At 34.8% G+C, this 19,049-nt stretch overlaps 3 protein-coding genes across 11 annotated transcripts; 1 reads left to right on the top strand and 2 right to left on the bottom strand.

Annotated features, from left to right (window-relative positions):
- The first annotated feature begins 937 nt into the window (after positions 1-937).
- LOC119618066 lies at positions 938-5,474 on the top strand. The gene is made up of 4 exons (XM_037982020.1): positions 938-1,118; positions 2,135-2,443; positions 3,243-3,521; positions 4,487-5,474. Exons 1-4 carry the CDS (start codon positions 1,070-1,072, stop codon positions 4,603-4,605), a joined length of 756 nt encoding a protein of 251 aa, XP_037837948.1. The 5' UTR covers positions 938-1,069; the 3' UTR covers positions 4,606-5,474.
- Positions 5,475-5,766: 292 nt separating this feature from the next.
- Positions 5,767-13,179, bottom strand: LOC108232810. 2 transcript variants are annotated; one of them, XM_017410855.3, is made up of 7 exons: positions 13,111-13,179; positions 10,132-10,440; positions 9,048-9,329; positions 8,611-8,715; positions 8,130-8,177; positions 7,682-7,725; positions 5,767-7,135 (listed from the first exon to the last, which is right to left on the bottom strand). In XM_017410855.3, exons 1-7 carry the CDS (start codon positions 13,160-13,162, stop codon positions 6,968-6,970), a joined length of 1,008 nt encoding a protein of 335 aa, XP_017266344.1. In that variant the 5' UTR covers positions 13,163-13,179; the 3' UTR covers positions 5,767-6,967. The 2 variants fall into 2 exon arrangements, with proteins under 2 accessions (XP_017266344.1, XP_017266342.2); XM_017410853.3 differs by lacking the exon at positions 13,111-13,179 and adding an exon at positions 11,456-11,600.
- Positions 13,180-13,576: 397 nt separating this feature from the next.
- On the bottom strand, positions 13,577-18,259 carry LOC108232850. 8 transcript variants are annotated; one of them, XM_025004795.2, is made up of 9 exons: positions 18,144-18,259; positions 16,928-17,221; positions 16,576-16,849; positions 15,605-15,913; positions 15,028-15,309; positions 14,563-14,655; positions 14,405-14,458; positions 14,110-14,171; positions 13,577-14,010 (listed from the first exon to the last, which is right to left on the bottom strand). In XM_025004795.2, the coding sequence occupies exons 3-7, from the start codon at positions 16,676-16,678 to the stop codon at positions 14,424-14,426; spliced, it is 822 nt and encodes a 273-aa protein (XP_024860563.1). In that variant the 5' UTR covers positions 16,679-16,849; positions 16,928-17,221; positions 18,144-18,259; the 3' UTR covers positions 13,577-14,010; positions 14,110-14,171; positions 14,405-14,423. The 8 variants fall into 8 exon arrangements, with proteins under 8 accessions (XP_024860563.1, XP_024860561.1, XP_037837944.1 ...); XM_025004793.2 differs by having other exon boundaries at positions 14,110-14,184; XM_025004796.2 differs by lacking the exons at positions 13,577-14,010; positions 14,110-14,171 and adding an exon at positions 14,757-14,851 and having other exon boundaries at positions 14,410-14,458.
- Positions 18,260-19,049: the final 790 nt, after the last annotated feature.

The raw sequence follows: 19,049 nt of genomic DNA on the forward strand, positions 1-19,049 counted from the left end.
AATCTATTGTGTCTTTTAATTTTTTTTTTGTGTTGCCGCCCCCCCCCCCCCCCCCGGTCTAGTAGGGGTTCAGGGGGTGCAACATAAAGAAGCATCCAGAGAAAAAAGTGGAGCATAAGTGATTTATTACAAAAAAGGGTTCCACAAAACCAAAACAATACAACCTAAACCCAATTACAAGTCAATCTATCATAAAACCAAGTAACCCAAAAGGGGAAGAGAAGAAAAAAAAAAAACAGATCACACAAGGGAGCACCTAGCCTCCCAAACAAGCTTCAAACTTAAGCAGATGCAGGCAAAATCAGAGTCAAGCAAAGCAGAACCAAAATGGGTCAGCAGAACAAAGTTTCTGAAGGCTGCCCAAAACAGTTAGGTACCAGGAAGTTTGCAAACAAACAAATGTGGGGAGCAGCTGAACAAAGCCTCTTGCTGCAAGCTGTCCCACTGGAAGAATGGTTCAGGAGCCTTTTATGGTGGTGCAGGTGGGCCTCATCAGTTTCTGATTGGGTTGCACTCCTCTGCCGGTCCAATGATGTTGCTGCTTTCCTGCAGCCAATCAGGTAGGTGTTCTCTCACATCTGTACAAAAAAAGGAACCTGCACAGTCTCAAGAGGCCTGGGGCCGTAACAGTAGCATCACAGTATGATTTTATATATTCTTTTTCAAACAAAACCAGGTCTCTTGAGCTCCGATCTGCTGTCGTCTCTGTTTGCCTCCTAAAGAAGCAGAAATATACAGTTCAGTAAAGTATGATCAGCATTCTTAATTGAGGAAAACCCCTGACATGCATACAATACAAATGATAATATTGTTGATCATACATAATAATGATACATTTTTGATCCTTTTGCTTTACGGTAAAATGTTGGCACTATCTTGATCTGACTGAGCTCCTAGAAATTTGTCTCTCAAAAATGAGAAGTTAAAAGTGCAATACCCTTATTTGTTTGACTCAGAGCGTGTGTGGTTTAAACAGGAAAAGCTCAAGAGAGTAACCGCTCTGACAAACCACTTTTAGTTCAACCTTTTAGAGTCAGAGAAGCGAGCAGCTACAAACTAAGAGTCGACCATGTCTTTGTTTCTGATGCTGCTTCTGCTGATCTTTACTGAAACTACAGGTAAGAAATAAATGCTCTCTAAATCTTCTTCTTCTTTCAGAGGTCTCCACATCGAGTCATCCTCCATCTAACTCTGTCTTCTGTGTCCTCTGTCCTCAGTCCAACTCCCTCCATGTCCTCTTTGACTGCATCCATATATGTCGTCTTTGTCTCTAACATCCTTCTGTCCCTCCACTGCACATGTCCAAACCGTCTCAGTCTCTAACTTTATCTCCCAGTCCTTCAACCTGTGCTGGACCTCTGATGAACTCATTCCTAATCCTGTCTGAATAAACGCTAAAAAACAAAATGCTAAAGTAGTAAACGACATAAAGTTGTTTTTTTACAGGTAATCCCACAGTCACTAATAACTCTGTTCAACCAAATGAGTTATGACAGCAGGTAAAGAGATTATCACAGATAAGGACACTTCCTGTAAATGTAAAACCATGAGGAAATTTATCAAATGATCGCTAAGTGATGTTAGCATAAATATTAGGTGAGAATTTACGTCAATGTTAAGTGATCAAAAAACAAAAAAATTTTAAAAGATTAAACAAAAAAGTGTCTCACATTAAAATATTTCTACTAAAAATAAAAAGGGAAGTGACATTCCCAAGATGAAGAAACAAAATTGCCAAAATAAAAATGACACTTCTTCATTTTTTTCTTCATTATGTCTCTTTTCACAGAGTCCAGTGCTGTAACTTCAGTGTTTCTTCATTTGAGAACTAGAAAGTTTTAAAATAAGAGTTTCTGTTCAGCTGCTATAATCATAAAAAAATCATTAAAAACTAAGCATTTTTTCAAACTCTTTTTACCAAATCAGGTCAACAAGACAAGGATTTGTCTCATTTTCATTTCTTGCTGGTTTATTTTAGACAAAATTTGTTAAAAATTGAACTCTACCACTTTATAACCAACTAAATACATTTGATTATTTTGTACTGATTGTGTCAGAGCTAAAGTGCATAAATTTGGTTGTATTTAAAAGTTATATGTTGTGTTTTATTCATATTATGTCTTCTGTTTTAAAGGGTCCGATGCTGGGACTTCAGTGTTTGTTCAAACTGGAGGAGATTTAAACCTTGATGTCACAGAAACTGATGTTCCCAAAGATTTTATTATTTTTTTATGGAAGTTTGGAACAAATGATGTAGTTGTAACATTTTATCCTAATAAACAATCACAAGTTCAAAGTGCTTACACTGGAAGAGTAGAGTCTTTTGAGAACAAATTCTCTGTGAAATTAAAGAATCTACAGAAGAAGGACAGTGGAGTTTATATTGCACGATTGACAACTGCTAAAGACCAAATACTGACTGAATACAACGTTACAGTTCAAGGTAGGTTTCTTTATCCAAGATTTTAACAGAGAATTATATTTATCTTGCTTCTAAAACTTTAAAGATACCAAAACCTCAACACATACAGTAAAGAATCATACTGAGAACCCCAAAATCCAGCCTGACACTGAGCTCGATCAACCAAGTTTATTTTAGGAGAGAAACTAGTTGGAGTCAAGAACACAGGAATCTCTGAGGAGGGAGATAACAGGTTAGTGGCTATAAAAGAGTCAGAAACTAATGAGACTCAAAAGAAAAGCCACAAACTTTCTCAAAAACTGAATGAAGTTCTCGATCTGGAGCTACTTCAGTTTACTTATCCAATGTCAGGCAGAAATCAGAGGTCAGGGCACAGAAAACAGGTCGGCGTTCAGAGATCAAAAGCTTGGCAGAAATCTGACAGGGGAAGATGAGGCAGGGGAATCCAAGGCACAGAAACAAGGAGATCAGACATGGATTTCATGCTGGACGTTTACTTCCTAGAGCTTTCAGCAGTCTGGTGGCGAACAGAAAGCTGAGGATGGTTTAAATACTGCAGCTCACAGGTGAAACAGAAGGTGGGCGTGGCAGGACAGGGAGGAGACAGACACGAATCATGACACATCCAGAACAATCCCAACATTGTTTTGGCTTGAAGCCTTTATCATGATCATCCACATCCTTAATGTCTATAAACAAAAACACCATCAGGACTAAGACATGGTTGCTCTATAAAATACAAATATTATGTAAGTTTTGACCTCTTTGACCTTTTTTATCTTCATTTCTAAAACCTTTCCTTTGTACTTTCCTGCCTCAGATCCAGTGTCTCCAGCTGATCTGACAGTTGACTCTGTGTCCATCACTCCTGACTCCTCCTGCAACCTGACGGTGACCTGCAGAACGGTGGAACAAAGCATCAGCAGAACCTTTAGTTGCATCAACAGAATCTGTAATCAGGAACCAAGAGATCGATCTAAGGTCCCAAACCTCGGGGCTTCTCTCCATGTCTACCTGCTGAATGAAACAATTTTCTGTAACCATAGCAACCAGGTCAGCTGGACTGAAAGCAATAAAACAGTTCAGGACTTCTGCCCTGGTTAGACTTTATGACAGGAAGAGAGGAGCTTTAAACTGTTGAAAACCTGATAAATATGTTGATAATTTATCATTTTCAGAAATAAAACAGATTAATTTCATTTATTAATGTTTTAGTGAATAAGTAAATTGTTACTGAGAGGTTTCCAATCCCGACTTGTACCTTTTTAGTGGTACAGAAATGTAGTTTCTTACAGCTATTACAATCCAGGTTATGGTTTTATATATATATATATTAACAGAGAATAATTAAAAACTTTACCATTTGTTGTCTACAAAATTAACAACAGATGTTCTGTATAAGTTTTTCCATTACCAGGGTAATTCACATTAATGTAATTTAACATAAAGTGGTCCTGTAAGAAAAGCTGCTATTTTAATATAAGTAACCACTTCCATCTTTTCCCTTCATCATGCTTAGAAACACAAAACTGCAAAAGTTTTAAACCACATCTAATGTCTTTATTCTTATTCTTTGTGCTTTCAAGGAAATACATTTCTTTGAGATCTTTTAAAGTTGTTTCTTCAGTAGTTCTTAAAGTTTTTGGAAAGTCCTTGAGTTCAGTCTGTGTCAGGAAGGGCATGAGGCATAAAATAATTGACAAATGGTAAAATCTGCAAAAGGGAGCAGCCGAAAAAGAAAAGACAGGATGATAAACAAAATATGAAAGAAGCAAAAAGTATATAAAGCAAGTAATAAATTCAGTATATACAGAACATTTAGAAGTTTCATTGAATTACTTCAAAAATATTTAGTCTGGGGAAAAAAAAAATTCAATGTTATGTTTGATATGAATAGTATTTAAAAATTAAAGAAAATTAGAGATACTTTAAACAAAAATGAAGATTTGATGCTTTTATTTGAAGCTTTTTCTTTTTTTTTTAGATCTTTTGTGTTTTAATGTTGCATGACAGTCTGGTTTAGTGTATTTATCACATAATAAATAATATTTTTTTGTCCTGCAGCTCGTTCTGGAGACTCCATCTTCCTGGTGAAGATAGTTGTGTTTTCTGTCGGTCTGATCATCATGGTGTCTGCTGTCGTCTCTGTTCACCTCGTGGAGAAGTTCAGGAAGCAAGAATAAACAGTTCTTTATTAATTTCTGTACTGTAGGTAAAAACTTTAACCCTTTCATGCATGAATTATGACTTCAGACAGAATTTGTTTTCCAAAGTATTTTTAGGGCACAAAAAAATGGGGTCGGGAAAATTTTTGTAAAGAATTTATTTTTATTTTCTTAAATCATCTTGAATGAGAGAAAAATTTGTTGCACTTGCAGTGCATGGCCAGTAGATGGCAGTGTACTGAACAAGTCTCCACTTTGGTGGTCTGAGCGTATTTATAGCATAAAAACCCATAAATTTACAAGAAAATGGCTTTTAAATAGCTGTCCATTGATCATTGACCACTATGCATAAAAGGGTAAAAGCATCAAAGATAGCATTTCTGTTTTGTTTAATTGTGCTTACCTAAGTTGCATAAATGTATCTGCATCACTCTTGGAGTAATAATGTGTTTGTTTTATTGGTGTTACTGTTGACAGACAGTATATGCGAGGGAAACATTTTTAGTTCATAGTTATGTTTAGTGTGTCACACACACAGAGAGATAATAAGGAAATGTGAAAATAAAACTGAGAAAGGAAGTAGCTAAGATGAAGTGGGCACAAAATGTTCAACACGAGTTCCAGCAACGAACCAAAAAATACAGCTGTGTTGTACATTAACCTCTGAATTGTTCTTTTTTATTGTATATTACAGAATTAAAAATATAGTGTATATATCTTGTATGAAGTGTTGTTTTAGTCTGAGAAAGTTACAGCAATGATAGTAGTAACACTCAAGTATACTATCTTGTAAGATCTGTACTCAAAATGCAAAAAATAAAATTTATGTCTAATATTTATCTAAGGATTTTAGTTTTTGTTCAGTTGACCATGTGATGTTGAGTGACTCTGGGCTGAAAATAATCTTACAAAGTGTACTCGTGGGACGATGAGAAGTTTCTGTGGTTTTACACCACTGAAACCTAACAGTGATCACGGAAGAAGTGCATCAAGATGCATCTGTGAGAAAGTTTTTACTCACAAAAGCTCTACAGTCTTTCTTTGTGACATACTGCCGGTCAGATTTAAATGTTGTAGAAATAACCTGAGACCTAGGTGCAGATCTTAAAGTAACATTTGATTTACAGTCTTTACAATCTATAAAATAACATTTTATCAACAAAATATAACAAAAAAAGGTTTCACTGGTATATGAGAAACTTTTTATTAAAATATTGGGAATATATTATAGCAAAACACATTTCAATAAATACCACTCTTCTTGCAAATAACTTATGTCAATATACTGACTTTGTAATATAAAATGCAAATCAAAGTAGTCAAAAGATTTTAAATTTGTTCACATCAGTGCCATCACTCAAAGTGGAAAAGCCAGAATAGCCAAAGTCACCAAAACACGAAGATTTTATCCTAAAAATCAGAGTAACTCTGTGGAGCAGTCCTTTAATAATGTTTAATTATATCATCTGAATGCTGATGTGGATTATCAGTCATCCAGGACACGATAAATCCAAAAAAGTTTAAAAAAAACAAAAAACAACTGGACTTCTATTAACAGAAGAAGGATCTGCTGAACGACCTCCCTCCAAATACTTTTCAGTCATTTACATCAAGTTGAGCAGCTGCAGCCACATACAAAAGAACTTATGAGACTAAAAAATGGCATGTTCAGCAGCAATAACAATAACTTTCAAGCTAAATTCAATGAAGTATCAAAACTATATAAACTGTATATATACGTACATATTATGGGTGACTGGAAACTTGAATAATACTGATGAATGTTGTCTTAAACTAAAATTGTGCAATCAGTTCATTTGGCTCCTTGTAACCAGGTCAATAAAACATACAAATTTCCTTTTTCTTCACCTATTAACAATTCATCTACAAGTCAGGCTTTAAGCTCCTTTCAATGACCCCGAAATGTAAATATAATAATATTTCAAAGAAATGTGACTTAAAGTTTGAGGTTTTTGTTTGTTTGTGGTAATCAGCTGAGATAAACACATCTTATCTCTCGCCCTGGGTATACTGAAATAAGATAGGTAGCTGACCGATGGAAGAACAGCCTAAACTTCTAAACAACTACATCCAAAATGAATATAAACAAAAAAATATTAAATAAAAAGCACAATCCATGAAAAACACAGTGAACTATAACAAAAGAAAACAATACTGTTGAACTGAGTGGGTACAGATTGTCCCCTGGAACCTTTTATCTTTAACTGTTATTTGAAAAATAAATATACAAAAAGGTTAATTACAGTAAGGAGAAGGTGTAATTTATTACTTTTACCCATGAAAAAAAAAAACAGTATTAATTTTGAAAGTGTACAAATGGTGACTAGAATCGACCCAGCACTTTCTGGAAACTTGTTTTTTACGTAGCGGGTCTTTGTACCAGTGCATACAGGCTCTCTGGCATGCCCTTACTTTCTGTCTCAGCAGGTCTGATCCTGGTGGGGTTCACTTCGCTGTAGGTGGTGATGGGAGAGGGATGTTCAGCATCATCAGCAGGACTTTCATTCTGAGTATGGTTGTCTGAAGCCTAAAAAAAAAAGGTGTGTAAAAGTGTTTTTTTCTGTTTTGTAAGTCAGCATTCTGTATTCACCCCATCACCCCAAACCTTTACACATTCATGTATCGATGAATACAAGAGTGATAAAGATGATTTATACTGCTGGCTTGATATAAAGTCACAAGTAGTTAAATTTACTTGAGTAAATAAATAGAAACAAAGCAGAAAGAAAATACACCAACGGTAAAAGTATTTTATTCAAGCCAGGAGACGTGGAATACCAAACTGACATTTTCAACTCTTAAAACTCTTAAGTTGTGTACTTCAAATAGAGAAAAATATTTGTACACAAGAGAAAGGTATCAGTTTAGATTAATTATAAATCTAAAATGCTAAACACCTGCTGTATTCAACACAATCATGTGCAGTTTTCCAGAAGCCTGATAATCTTTAAGTAGTTGTTTTGCATCTGGATCCTCTTTAATTGCAAAAGCATTGATGGCTATAAAAAGTTTTCATCGTCACCTTCTTCTTCTTCAGATTTACTGTAAATAAATAAAAAATACTGACACTTACCATAGCAGTGGCATATATTGTGTTGTCTTCATTCTCTCTCTTATCTGCAGGTCAAATACAAAGAAATGCACAATGACTTCCTTTAGTCTTTATTTTCTTTTTCAGGGTTTAAATTATCATGCTGTGTTTAATTTTACAGTCAAGTAAGTTCAGCTGTGTCTACATTATGTACAGTTTTGTGAGTACTTAATTCTTTCTTCAAATAATAACACTGAATTAAATAAGATGTTTTCTGATAAAGATCTAAAATGATTTTACTGACAAATAGCAGTTCTGACAAATACTGATGTACATCTCTCCCTGATCAGACAAACTGAGTTAACTTCATCTTGTTTTTGTCTTTTGTCAGTGAATTTTGTATGGTGAAAAGTATTTACAGCATGAAATGAAAAGCATTGTTAATTTGTAGATGTTAGTGTATGATTGGATTTTACAGAACTGAACTTCCCTCTTATGTGGAGAAGGCGTGGAAGTTGAGGAGGATTAAATGGGATACCTATATTGACAGCAAAACAATTCTTAATTTAGGATAAAACAGTCTTGAAAAGACATTTAAAAATGTTTTGTCAGTGTTTTCAGCTTAAAAACAGCAATCTGTACAGATATTGCCTAAATATCTCCCCTATTATCAGGCATGCCAATGATAATAAAACAGAATTTAACTGAGTTTCTTTTGTTTTCTTCAAATAAGTCTGTAAAGGAGTATTGTGAAAACACAAATTATATTAAAAAAACAGCCTGCAGAGGGTTACACAAGGGTTTGAAACATGATTTGGTAACATAATAGTGATAGACTTTCATGTGTAGTTTTCTGAAGCGGTCTAAGATATTAGTTATTTATATTAGATATAAGCAGTAAACAGTCGGATTGGTCTTATAGTTTTGCAAATACTATTTTCTTTTAAGATTTAATGTAAAGTTAGACTTACCTCTTTTTCGCAAATAACATGCTACAGCAGTTACAGCAATTACAGCTACAATGACAAGAAAAATTACGATGGCAACAGATAGCCCATCACGATTTCTGGTTTTAGCTGAAACAAAAAGAAAGAACAGATTTTTTTTAATGCATCCCATTCTTTCCATAGGAATTCAGTTTGTGAATGAAGATAACCATACGCTGAAATTGTCAAGAGACCAATCATTTTGTGAAAACTACATTCATGTACCACTAAAAAAAGTACAAGTCTGGATTGTACATATCTCAGTAACCAATTTCCTCTAAGGAAATACAATTGTCCCACTTATTAACAAATACATTAATAAATGAAGGGAATCTGTTTTATTTCTGAAAATGATAAATTATCAATATATTTATCAGGCTTCAACAGTTTTAAGCTCCTCTCTTCCAGTCATAAAGTCTTACCTGTGCAGGACTTCTGAATTGTTTTGTTGCTTTCAGTCCAGCTGACCTGGTTGCTATGGTTACAGAAAATTGTTTCATTCAACAGGTACATATGGAGAGGAGCCCTGAGGTTTGGGACCTTAGATCGATCTCTTGGTTCCTGATTACAGATTCTGTTGATGCAACTAAAGGTTCTGCTGATGTTTCGTTCCTCTGTTCTGCAGGTCACCGTCAGGTTGCAGGAGGAGGAGTCAGGAGTGATGGACACAGAGTCAACTGTCAGATCAGCTGGAGAGACTGGATCTGAGGCAGGAACGTACAAAGGAAGTTTTAGAAATGCTGAGAAGATAAAAAAGGTCAAAGAGGTCAAAACTTACATAATATTTGTATTTTATAGAGCAACCATGTCTTAGTCCTGATGGTGTTTTTGTTTATAGACATTAAGGATGTGGATGATCATGATAAAGGCTTCAAGCCAAAACAATGTTGGGATTGTTCTGGATGTGTCATGATTCGTGTCTGTCTCCTCCCTGTCCTGCCACGCCCACCTTCTGTTTCACCTGTGAGCTGCAGTATTTAAACCATCCTCAGCTTTCTGTTCGCCACCAGACTGCTGAAAGCTCTAGGAAGTAAACGTCCAGCATGAAATCCATGTCTGATCTCCTTGTTTCTGTGCCTTGGATTCCCCTGCCTCATCTTCCCCTGTCAGATTTCTGCCAAGCTTTTGATCTCTGAACGCCGACCTGTTTTCTGTGCCCTGACCTCTGATTTCTGCCTGACATTGGATAAGTAAACTAAAGTAGCTCCAGATCGAAAACTTCATTCAGTTCTTGAGAAAGTTTGTGGCTTTTCTTTTGAGTCTCATTAGTTTCTGACTCTTTTATAGCCACTAACCTGTTATCTCCCTCCTCAGAGATTCCTGTGTTCTTGACTCCAACTAGTTTCTCTCCTAAAATAAACTTGGTTGATCGAGCTCAGTGTCAGGCTGGATTTTGGGGTTCTCAGTATGATTCTTTACTGTATGTGTTGAGGTTTTGGTATCTTTAAAGTTTTAGAAGCAAGATAAATATAATTCTCTGTTAAAATCTTGGATAAAGAAACCTACCTTGAACTGTAACGTTGTATTCAGTCAGTATTTGTTCTTCAGCAGTTGTCAATCGTGCAATATAAACTCCACTGTCCTTCTTCTGTAGATTCTTTAATTTCACAGAGAATTTGTTCTCAAAAGACTCTATTCTTCCAGTGTAAGGACTTTGAACTTGTGGTTGTTTATTAGGATAAAATGTTACAACTACACCTTTTGTTCCAAACTTCCATAAAAAAATAATAAAATCTTTGGGAACATCATTTTCTGTGACATCAAGGTTTAAATCTCCTCCAGTTTGAACAAACACTGAAGTCCCAGCATCGGACCCTTTAAAACAGAAGACATAATATGAATAAAACACAACATATAACTTTTAAATACAACCAAATTTATGCACTTTAGCTCTGACACAATCAGTACAAAATAATCAAATGTATTTAGTTGGTTATAAAGTGGTAGAGTTCAATTTTTAACAAATTTTGTCTAAAATAAACCAGCAAGAAATGAAAATGAGACAAATCCTTGTCTTGTTGACCTGATTTGGTAAAAAGAGTTTGAAAAAATGCTTAGTTTTTAATGATTTTTTTATGATTATAGCAGCTGAACAGAAACTCTTATTTTAAAACTTTCTAGTTCTCAAATGAAGAAACACTGAAGTTACAGCACTGGACTCTGTGAAAAGAGACATAATGAAGAAAAAAATGAAGAAGTGTCATTTTTATTTTGGCAATTTTGTTTCTTCATCTTGGGAATGTCACTTCCCTTTTTATTTTTAGTAGAAATATTTTAATGTGAGACACTTTTTTGTTTAATCTTTTAAAATTTTTTTGTTTTTTGATCACTTAACATTGACGTAAATTCTCACCTAATATTTATGCTAACATCACTTAGCGATCATTTGATAAATTTCCTCATAGTTTTACATTTACAGGAAGTGTCCTTATCTGTGATAATCTCTTTACCTGCTGTCATAACTCATTTGGTTGAACAGAGTTATTAGTGACTGTGGGATTACCTGTAAAAAACAACTTTATGTCGTTTACTACTTTAGCATTTTGTTTTTTAGCGTTTATTCAGACAGGATTAGGAATGAGTTCATCAGAGGTCCAGCACAGGTTGAAGGACTGGGAGATAAAGTTAGAGACTGAGACGGTTTGGACATGTGCAGTGGAGGGACAGAAGGATGTTAGAGACAAAGACGACATATATGGATGCAGTCAAAGAGGACATGGAGGGAGTTGGACTGAGGACAGAGGACACAGAAGACAGAGTTAGATGGAGGATGACTCGATGTGGAGACCTCTGAAAGAAGAAGAAGATTTAGAGAGCATTTATTTCTTACCTGTAGTTTCAGTAAAGATCAGCAGAAGCAGCATCAGAAACAAAGACATGGTCGACTCTTAGTTTGTAGCTGCTCGCTTCTCTGACTCTAAAAGGTTGAACTAAAAGTGGTTTGTCAGAGCGGTTACTCTCCGAGCTTTTCCTGTTTAAACCACACACGCTCTGAGACAAACAAATAAGGGTATTGCACTTTTAACTTCTCATTTTTTAAAAACCTCCTGCTCAAGAACAAAGTTTTAAGTTCCACTTGAACATGTTTGAATTTCAGAAGTATTCTTAAATATTTCTGCTCAAACTGATTTTACTTCAAAGTTATGATCCAAATATTTATTTGTCAGAAGTAGAACAGTTTGTTGCATGATTTGATTCCTGTTTTCTTCTTTTACCTTGGATAACCGTGGTAACTCCTGTCACTGCACTTCCCCACTCTTTTTAAAACTTTCCTGGCTGTGTGTACACTGGCTTCATATGTAATTTCTGGTGACTTGACTTATTTAAAAACAAATGTTAGTTAACTTATTTTTTGATTACGGCAGCTTAAGAGAAACTATTTTCACAGCTTTCTAGTTCTCAAATGAATAAAAAGATGTTGCAAGATGATGCAAAAGATTTTTATTCTACAATGTGCACACAAAATTACTTATCATTGGTTTACTGATCAAACCAATTTTTTGTGAAACTGTCCTACCAACAATCTATCATGTCATCCATTGTGTGAAAAAGTATGCTAGAAATACAGGCATAATCACAAATATCTATGACAAAGAACAGTGTGAAAGCTGTTCAATTAGCAAGTAATTTGATCACAATTAAACTGTCAAGTCTGAATATATATGAAGCTCCATCGTAACAAAATCACTTTCATTTAGGAAACAGTTAGCACGCACAGTATAGGTGCTACATGCACAGGAAACAGGAAGAGAAGTGAACTGGTGACAGACTTTGAGTTTGTTTGTGAGAAGCAGAGTTGCACATTTTCACAAGAAGCTGCATGTTACAGCTGCCCAAAAGCGCCATTTTGAAAAGAGTTTCAAAGAGTCCTCGTTAAATCAAAGTAAACTCTTAAACTTCAAATACATGAGGCTTTATAGTTAAATCAAAGGTTATTTTGTGGGACTTTTTTTGTTTGAATCAAACTCTACAAATGTGTAGTTTCATACGGATTTATTTTTCCAGTAAACTTTTACCTTTTAATATCAGAATCTAAACACAAACGTACTGTAACACAAAAACTGACTTGTATTTCTGGCACAAGGACAAGAATATGAGAATAAATCTGGACCCTTGTGCTGCAGTCTGTTGACAATAAGAATTTATTAAAATCATCTAAATTCTTTTAGTTATTGTTCTTCTGTAGGTTAATTTAAAAAATTGCTGACCCAGATACAATTAGGACTGGTGGGCAGCAGTAATCTAAAAACCATAATTTAGTCAAAGGAATTGCTGTATTTTAAATTTTATTCCATAAATAAAGTGTTTTAGATTAAACTACTTCACATTATAGAGAAAACAGGAACAAGAGAAACACTTTTAACTGTGACTCGTTTCAGTTGAGTTGTGTCTCCTTCTAATTTATAAAGTCAACAACTTAACAGGTTTATGATGTAGTGCTACTACAATAACACATTATTTGTGAAAAATCCTATAAAATATTACCTTTAGCTAATTCCAGTAGAGCAACGAGGAGCAGGAGACAAACTGCAGCCATTTTATGTTGAATGTCAAAAAAAGGAAGTAAGAGCAGTAAGAGTTTCAGTCAGGATGTGTAGCGATTACGGCAAACCCAATGCGCAGACTCATTCTAGTTCCACGAATAAAATAATTTATTTAAAATAGAAAGAAACAATAACAAAAAGTAATGAGGCAGCAAAACAAAACTAAATACAAAACAAACTCAAATCTATCATCTGAGGCTCTCTGTTTACATTTATAAATCTTATTTATGTATTTATTAATTAAATACAACACCTGATCAGATAAGAACATGTCAGAAAATGACTCGTCTTATTTCTTTACTGTGAAAGACTGTGTGTATCTAACATGTGCTAATTGTAGATCGCTCAGATGATTGCTGAGTCTTCCTCAGTCAGAAGGAAAGAAGAATAGACCAACTCCAAGGCTGCAGTTTAGTAGGTTTATTGTGGAGGAAATCATAGCAGGTACATGGGATATAATGAGGGTACAGATGCAGATACAGATGTTTACATGTATGAGTATGGGTTTGTGTGGTTAAATGAAACAGAAAGAGAACAATATAACATATATTAATAATCACGTGGATAAACTTCAGCCACACATGGCTACAGTACAGAAATCGGCCTGTGGTACCACTGAAAATCCCCTAGAGGGCACTCAATTAACATCAGCATGCCAAAAACGCCATGAAGTGGGAAATAAACAGTAAATATCAGAACCTACTCTCCCACAGCATATCAAGTTTCAGGCAAAAAACTCTACTTATATTATAAAGTTGCACACAGCATTCAAACACACAATATTAGCAAAGGATTGGCAGTGGATCGCAGTTCCTTCTCCATAAATGCTGCTCTTACGGCACTGCAACACACAGAAAAATAACTGTCTAATTACGAGCAAGCGCAACTAGAAACAAACAGGTGCATCATGGGTAGTGTAGTGCTGAACCAGGGCACTTACTTTTAACATTTACAATTTTCATTTTTGAGTCTCCGGCCTGTAGCTGAATCACTTTCTGCAGACTGGGAGAAGAATCTGAGTTAAGAAGCAGATGAAGCTTATTTAGAAAACTGCAGCCATTAGTGTTTTTATGCACACAGTTCTAGTCTGGAGAGCTTTAAAAGGTTGATTTTCTGCTCTACAAATAAAGCAGATGTTGTTTTTCTGCAGCCAGTTTTAGATTTGTCACATTTCTGTTCAGTTTGACCTGCAAACAGGGAGAGTTTTCCTTTTAATGAAAGAAACTGCTGCTTACCGGAGGAACTTCAGACTCTTTAAAGTACTGCATTTTGGCAGCGTTTTCTTTTACCTGTAGATCAGTCATAAAAGATACAGGTTGTATTGTTTAAAGTGATTTAATTTTAATGTCTTTATTAAATTTTTATAAAAAGTCAACAAAGAACAGATACTTACAGTTTCTGAGCCAGACACAGGCACAAATAAACACTACTAATGAACCAAACATGACGCCAACTGCTATCCCAGCGATGGTGGCTGCACTGCGAACTGTAAAGACACCAAAACATTATATTAGTTTATGACACATCCAATCTTTGACACAGTCATGGCTAAGAAGAGGTAAAAGATCATCACTGTTTGTATCAAACCTAATTTTAATGAGTCAGCTTCTGTGGTTCTGGTTTACTTCAATCAGTTTTCTTTCCTCTGACTTCAAACTCCTCAGATACCAGCCTGAGTATATCTGACGTTATCTCAGAGGAGACAGGACAGTGAGTAGAGCTCTTACACACCAACTTATTCACTAAAACATTAATAAATGAAGGAAATCTGTTTTATTTCTGAAAATGATAAATTATGAACATATTTATCAAGTTTTCATCAGTTTTAAGCCACTCTCTTCCTGTCATAAAGTCTAACCAGGGCAGAATTCCTGAATTGTTTTGTTGCTTTCAGTCCAGCTGACCTGGTTGCTATGGTTACAGAAAATCACTTCATTCAGCAGGTAGACATGGAGAGAAGCCCCGAGGTTTGGGACCTTAGATCGATCTCTTGGTTCTTGATTACAGATTCTGTTGATGCAACTAAAGGTTCTGCTGATGCTTTGTTCCACCGTTCTGCAGGTCACCGTCAGGTTGCAGGAGGAGGAGTCAGGAGTGATGGACACAGAGTCAACTGTCAGATTAACTGAAGAGACTGGATCTGAGGCAGGAACATACAAAGGAAAAGGTTTTAGAAATGCTGAGAAAATAAAAAAGGTCAAACAGGTCAAAACTTCCATAATATTTGTATTTTATAGAGCAACCATATCTTAGTCCTGATGGTGTTTTTGCTTGTAGACATTAAGGATGTGGATGATCATGATAAAGGCTTCAAGCCAAAACAATGATGGGATTGTTCTGGATGTGTTACGGATTTAACTCCTTTAGGTTTTAGAAGCAAGATAAATACAATTCTCTGTTAAAATCTTGTATATCTGAAAGATAAAGAAACCTACCTTGAACTGTAACGTTGTATTCAGTCAGTATTTGTTCTTCAGCAGTTGTCACTCGTGCGACATAAACTCCACTGTCCTTCTTCTGTAGATTCTTTAATTTCACAGAGAATTTGTTCTCAAAAGACTCTATTCTTCCAGTGTAAGGACTTTGAACTTGTGGTTGTTTATTAGGATAAAATGTTACAACTACACCTTTTGTTCCAAACTTCCATAAAAAAATAATAAAATCTTTGGGAACATCATTTTCTGTGACATCAAGGTTTAAATCTCCTCCAGTTTGAACAAACACTGAAGTCCCAGCATCGGACCCTTTAAAACAGAAGACATAATATGAATAAAACACAACATATAACTTTTAAATACAACCAAATTTCTGCACTTTAGCCCTGACACAATCAGTACAAAATAATCAAATGTATTTAGATATTTATAAAGCGAAAGAGTTAAATTTTAACAAACATTGTCTAAAATACAACAGTAAGATATGAAAATGAGACAAATCCTTGTCTTGTTGACCTGATTTGGTAAAAAAAAAAAAAAAAATTTAAATCATTGGTTTTTCACTTATTTTTTTATTATTACAGCATCTGAAGAGAAACTCTTTTTACAGCTTTTAGTTCTCAAATGATTGTAAAAGCTATGAAAAATTATTTTGTTTTGTTAGCCATTCAAATGAATTAAAACTGCTCAGGCAGAACATATTTTTAACACATTTTGTTTGTTTGTTTGTTTTTTACTTTTTATACCTATCCCATTCTAATCTTAGTCATGTGTTTCATAATAATCCCAGTTGTGACACAAGCTGACGTGTGATGGTCGGACAGTAACGTTGTCCTAAATGATTCAAAGAACAAAATATATTTTAACTTTTTTAGTTTGATACGGATTCATTCATAGTTGTCCAGTTTTCTCAGCTGTCTAAATGTTTAAGAATAAACTGTTACTCACATCTTTATATTTCTTATTCTCACCTGGTTTTGCCCCACAGTGGGCTCTAATGTCTTTTGACTCCTGTTTCCAGCTCACTAGGTTGCCATGGTGACAGATGATGTGATCTTGCTTCACAAAAGACATGGAAAGAAGAATTTGTGGCTGTGACGCCTGTTTCTGTCACCAGAGAGCAGATCGTTTTGTGACACTGAAAGGTTTTGCTAATACGAGAATCCTGAGTCCTGCAGGTCACAGTGATGTTACAGTCGTCTGGAACACTGGAGTCTATGGCTAGCTTCACTGGAGACACTGGGTCTGAGAAACAACAAAAGATGTAAACAGTGCACATTAAGAAATGATGATGAAACCAGACACAGATCAACAGAAACCTACCTTGGACTGTGGCTTGATATTAAGTTACAGTTAGATCTCTGTTCCTGCTTGCTACTGCTTTATAAGATCCACTGTCCTCATGCTGCACGTTCTTTATCAGCACAGAGTAGTTCTGTGTAAAGAACTCAGCCCTTTTACTATAACTGAAGAGCTTTGGATCTTGTCCAGAAATGAATTTTACGACATTATTACTTTGATTAAATCTCCACAAAAAATCAGGATCTTTAGGAACTTTATCTATGTTTAAATCTAGAAGCAGGTCCGTTCCGTATGCCACATACCGATGTTCAGAACCTAAAAGAATAGCATACAAAAATATTATGTAAATATTAAAGTATAATATAGTTATGTGCAGTATCAATACCATGAAATTAAATAAAGTATTGTGAAAATCTTGTTTGTTCATCAAAACAGATGAGAAGATGATAACATCATAAAAAGACTTCAGCTAAAGTTTTAGTTTGTAACAAACAGGAAGTGAGAATCTGTGGACTATAAAGCCGTTATTGACCCAATTAAAGTTAAAGTACCAATTTTTTTGTTGTGCAAAATATGTCATGATATGAGAGCAGCCTTATTCAATTACAATAATAGGATTTTTGTTTTGTTTTTATTTATGGATCAAATCTAAATTGGGTCCAACACTGTTCAGAAAGCCTAATCTGTACCAAGATCAACACTGTATGTTGACCATTTAACTAAAGAGTATCATCAAATTTAAACATCTTTATAGAAACCATGAACAGTTTCCTTTTTTCATTTAACCTTGAGCACAAATAATTGTAAATGTAAAATAAAATGTAGATATAATAAATTTAAATAAATGTAGATAAAAAGTATAAAATGTAGGTCATTGTGCTGCAAAAAGAATTTACTAAAATCATCCAAATGTTTTTAGAATTATTGCTCTTCTATAGGTTTATTAAAATATTTTCCAAGTCACATAATTACAACTGGTGGGCAGCAGAAATCTAAAAACTATAATTCATACAGAGGAATTGTCATAGTTTAATTTTAATACTTAAAGGGAGTATTTTAGATTGCACTACTTTACATTAACCTGAAAACAGGCACACCTCCAACTGCACAGAGTGATATATTGACTTGTTTCAGCTGATTTATAAAGTCAATGTTTTTACGACTCAGCAGGTTTAGTGATCTTGTGCTACAGTGGAGCAATAAAACATTGTTTGTAAAAAATCTTGTAAACTTTTACCTTTAGTAGATTCCAGCAGAGCAACAAAGAGCAGGAGAACAACTGCAGACATTTTTATGTCCTGTCATATGAGGAAGTAAGACTAACTGTTTTTCATCAGCATGACTTCCTGCAAGACCCTTTCAAGCAAAAACAGTTTCAAAATATTTCTATAACAAAGAAAATGTTTCCTAATACCTGCCCCAGACAAATCCACCATCTACCTCAGATCTATGGCTACAGAAAATTGTTGTACCTGCTTTTAATAATCAGTGAGGTTAGGAGTGATGACTCTTATTGTTGTGGATGTTCTTGTTGACTTCCTGTTGTGGGTGGAGTTACATACAGGTGAGCCTAATGACGTATATATGACAGAGTCACGGGCTATCACGTGACTTTGGATGAGCCTAAAACACCGCCAACCTGAAGAAGTAATTAATTTCAGTGGTTCTGACGTTACTTCACAATGTGCAGCGTTTTCTTGTACTTTGATTAAAACCAAAGTAAACTTTTGGTCTTCTAATAAATGAGACCTTTTAGTTACCATAAATAGGTTTGAATCAAAAGGTTTGTCTGTATACATCTACAAATGTGTAGTTTTATTCCGATTTATTTTTTCAGTAAACTTTAACCTTTTAAGATCAGAATCTAAACACTTTATTATAACATCCTTAAACCAGACAAAACATAAAAAGCTGCTTACTGTACTACAGAACTATAGTTTTTAATAAGAAGCAATATTTCTGAAATGTTTTGTGAACTGAACATTTTCCAGTCATACTCTAATTTAAATGAGTCCTTAGTTTTGATGTTTTTATAAAAATTTGCTGTAATTTGCTCATAAATGTCATAGATGCTGAGAAGATTTGAACCAAAGCAGAAAGAAATGCCAAAAAGGTTCTATTTTATTATATTCATTCAGACAAT

The sequence above is a fragment of the Kryptolebias marmoratus genome, linkage group LG20 (assembly GCF_001649575.2).
Source record: "Kryptolebias marmoratus isolate JLee-2015 linkage group LG20, ASM164957v2, whole genome shotgun sequence".
NCBI classification, from domain to species: Eukaryota; Metazoa; Chordata; class Actinopteri; order Cyprinodontiformes; family Rivulidae; genus Kryptolebias; species Kryptolebias marmoratus.

Coding starts and splice junctions, on each gene's coding strand:
- LOC119618066 (XM_037982020.1), top strand. CDS start 1,070: ATGTCTTTGTTTCTGATGCTGCTTCTGCTGATCTTTACTGAAACTACA. Junction 1,119..2,134: donor GATCTTTACTGAAACTACAG/GTAAGAAATAAA, acceptor TCTGTTTTAAAG/GGTCCGATGCTGGGACTTCA. Junction 2,444..3,242: donor ATACAACGTTACAGTTCAAG/GTAGGTTTCTTT, acceptor TTCCTGCCTCAG/ATCCAGTGTCTCCAGCTGAT.
- LOC108232810 (XM_017410855.3), bottom strand. CDS start 13,162: ATGGCTGCAGTTTGTCTCCTGCTCCTCGTTGCTCTACTGGAATTAGCT. Junction 8,178..8,610: donor ATGTTATTTGCGAAAAAGAG/GTAAGTCTAACT, acceptor CTGTCAATATAG/GTATCCCATTTAATCCTCCT. Junction 7,136..7,681: donor CAATATATGCCACTGCTATG/GTAAGTGTCAGT, acceptor TTTTTTTTTTAG/GCTTCAGACAACCATACTCA.
- LOC108232850 (XM_025004795.2), bottom strand. CDS start 16,678: ATGTCTTTTGTGAAGCAAGATCACATCATCTGTCACCATGGCAACCTA. Junction 15,310..15,604: donor ATACAACGTTACAGTTCAAG/GTAGGTTTCTTT, acceptor TTCCTGCCTCAG/ATCCAGTCTCTTCAGTTAAT. Junction 14,459..14,562: donor CTGTGTCTGGCTCAGAAACT/GTAAGTATCTGT, acceptor ACTGATCTACAG/GTAAAAGAAAACGCTGCCAA.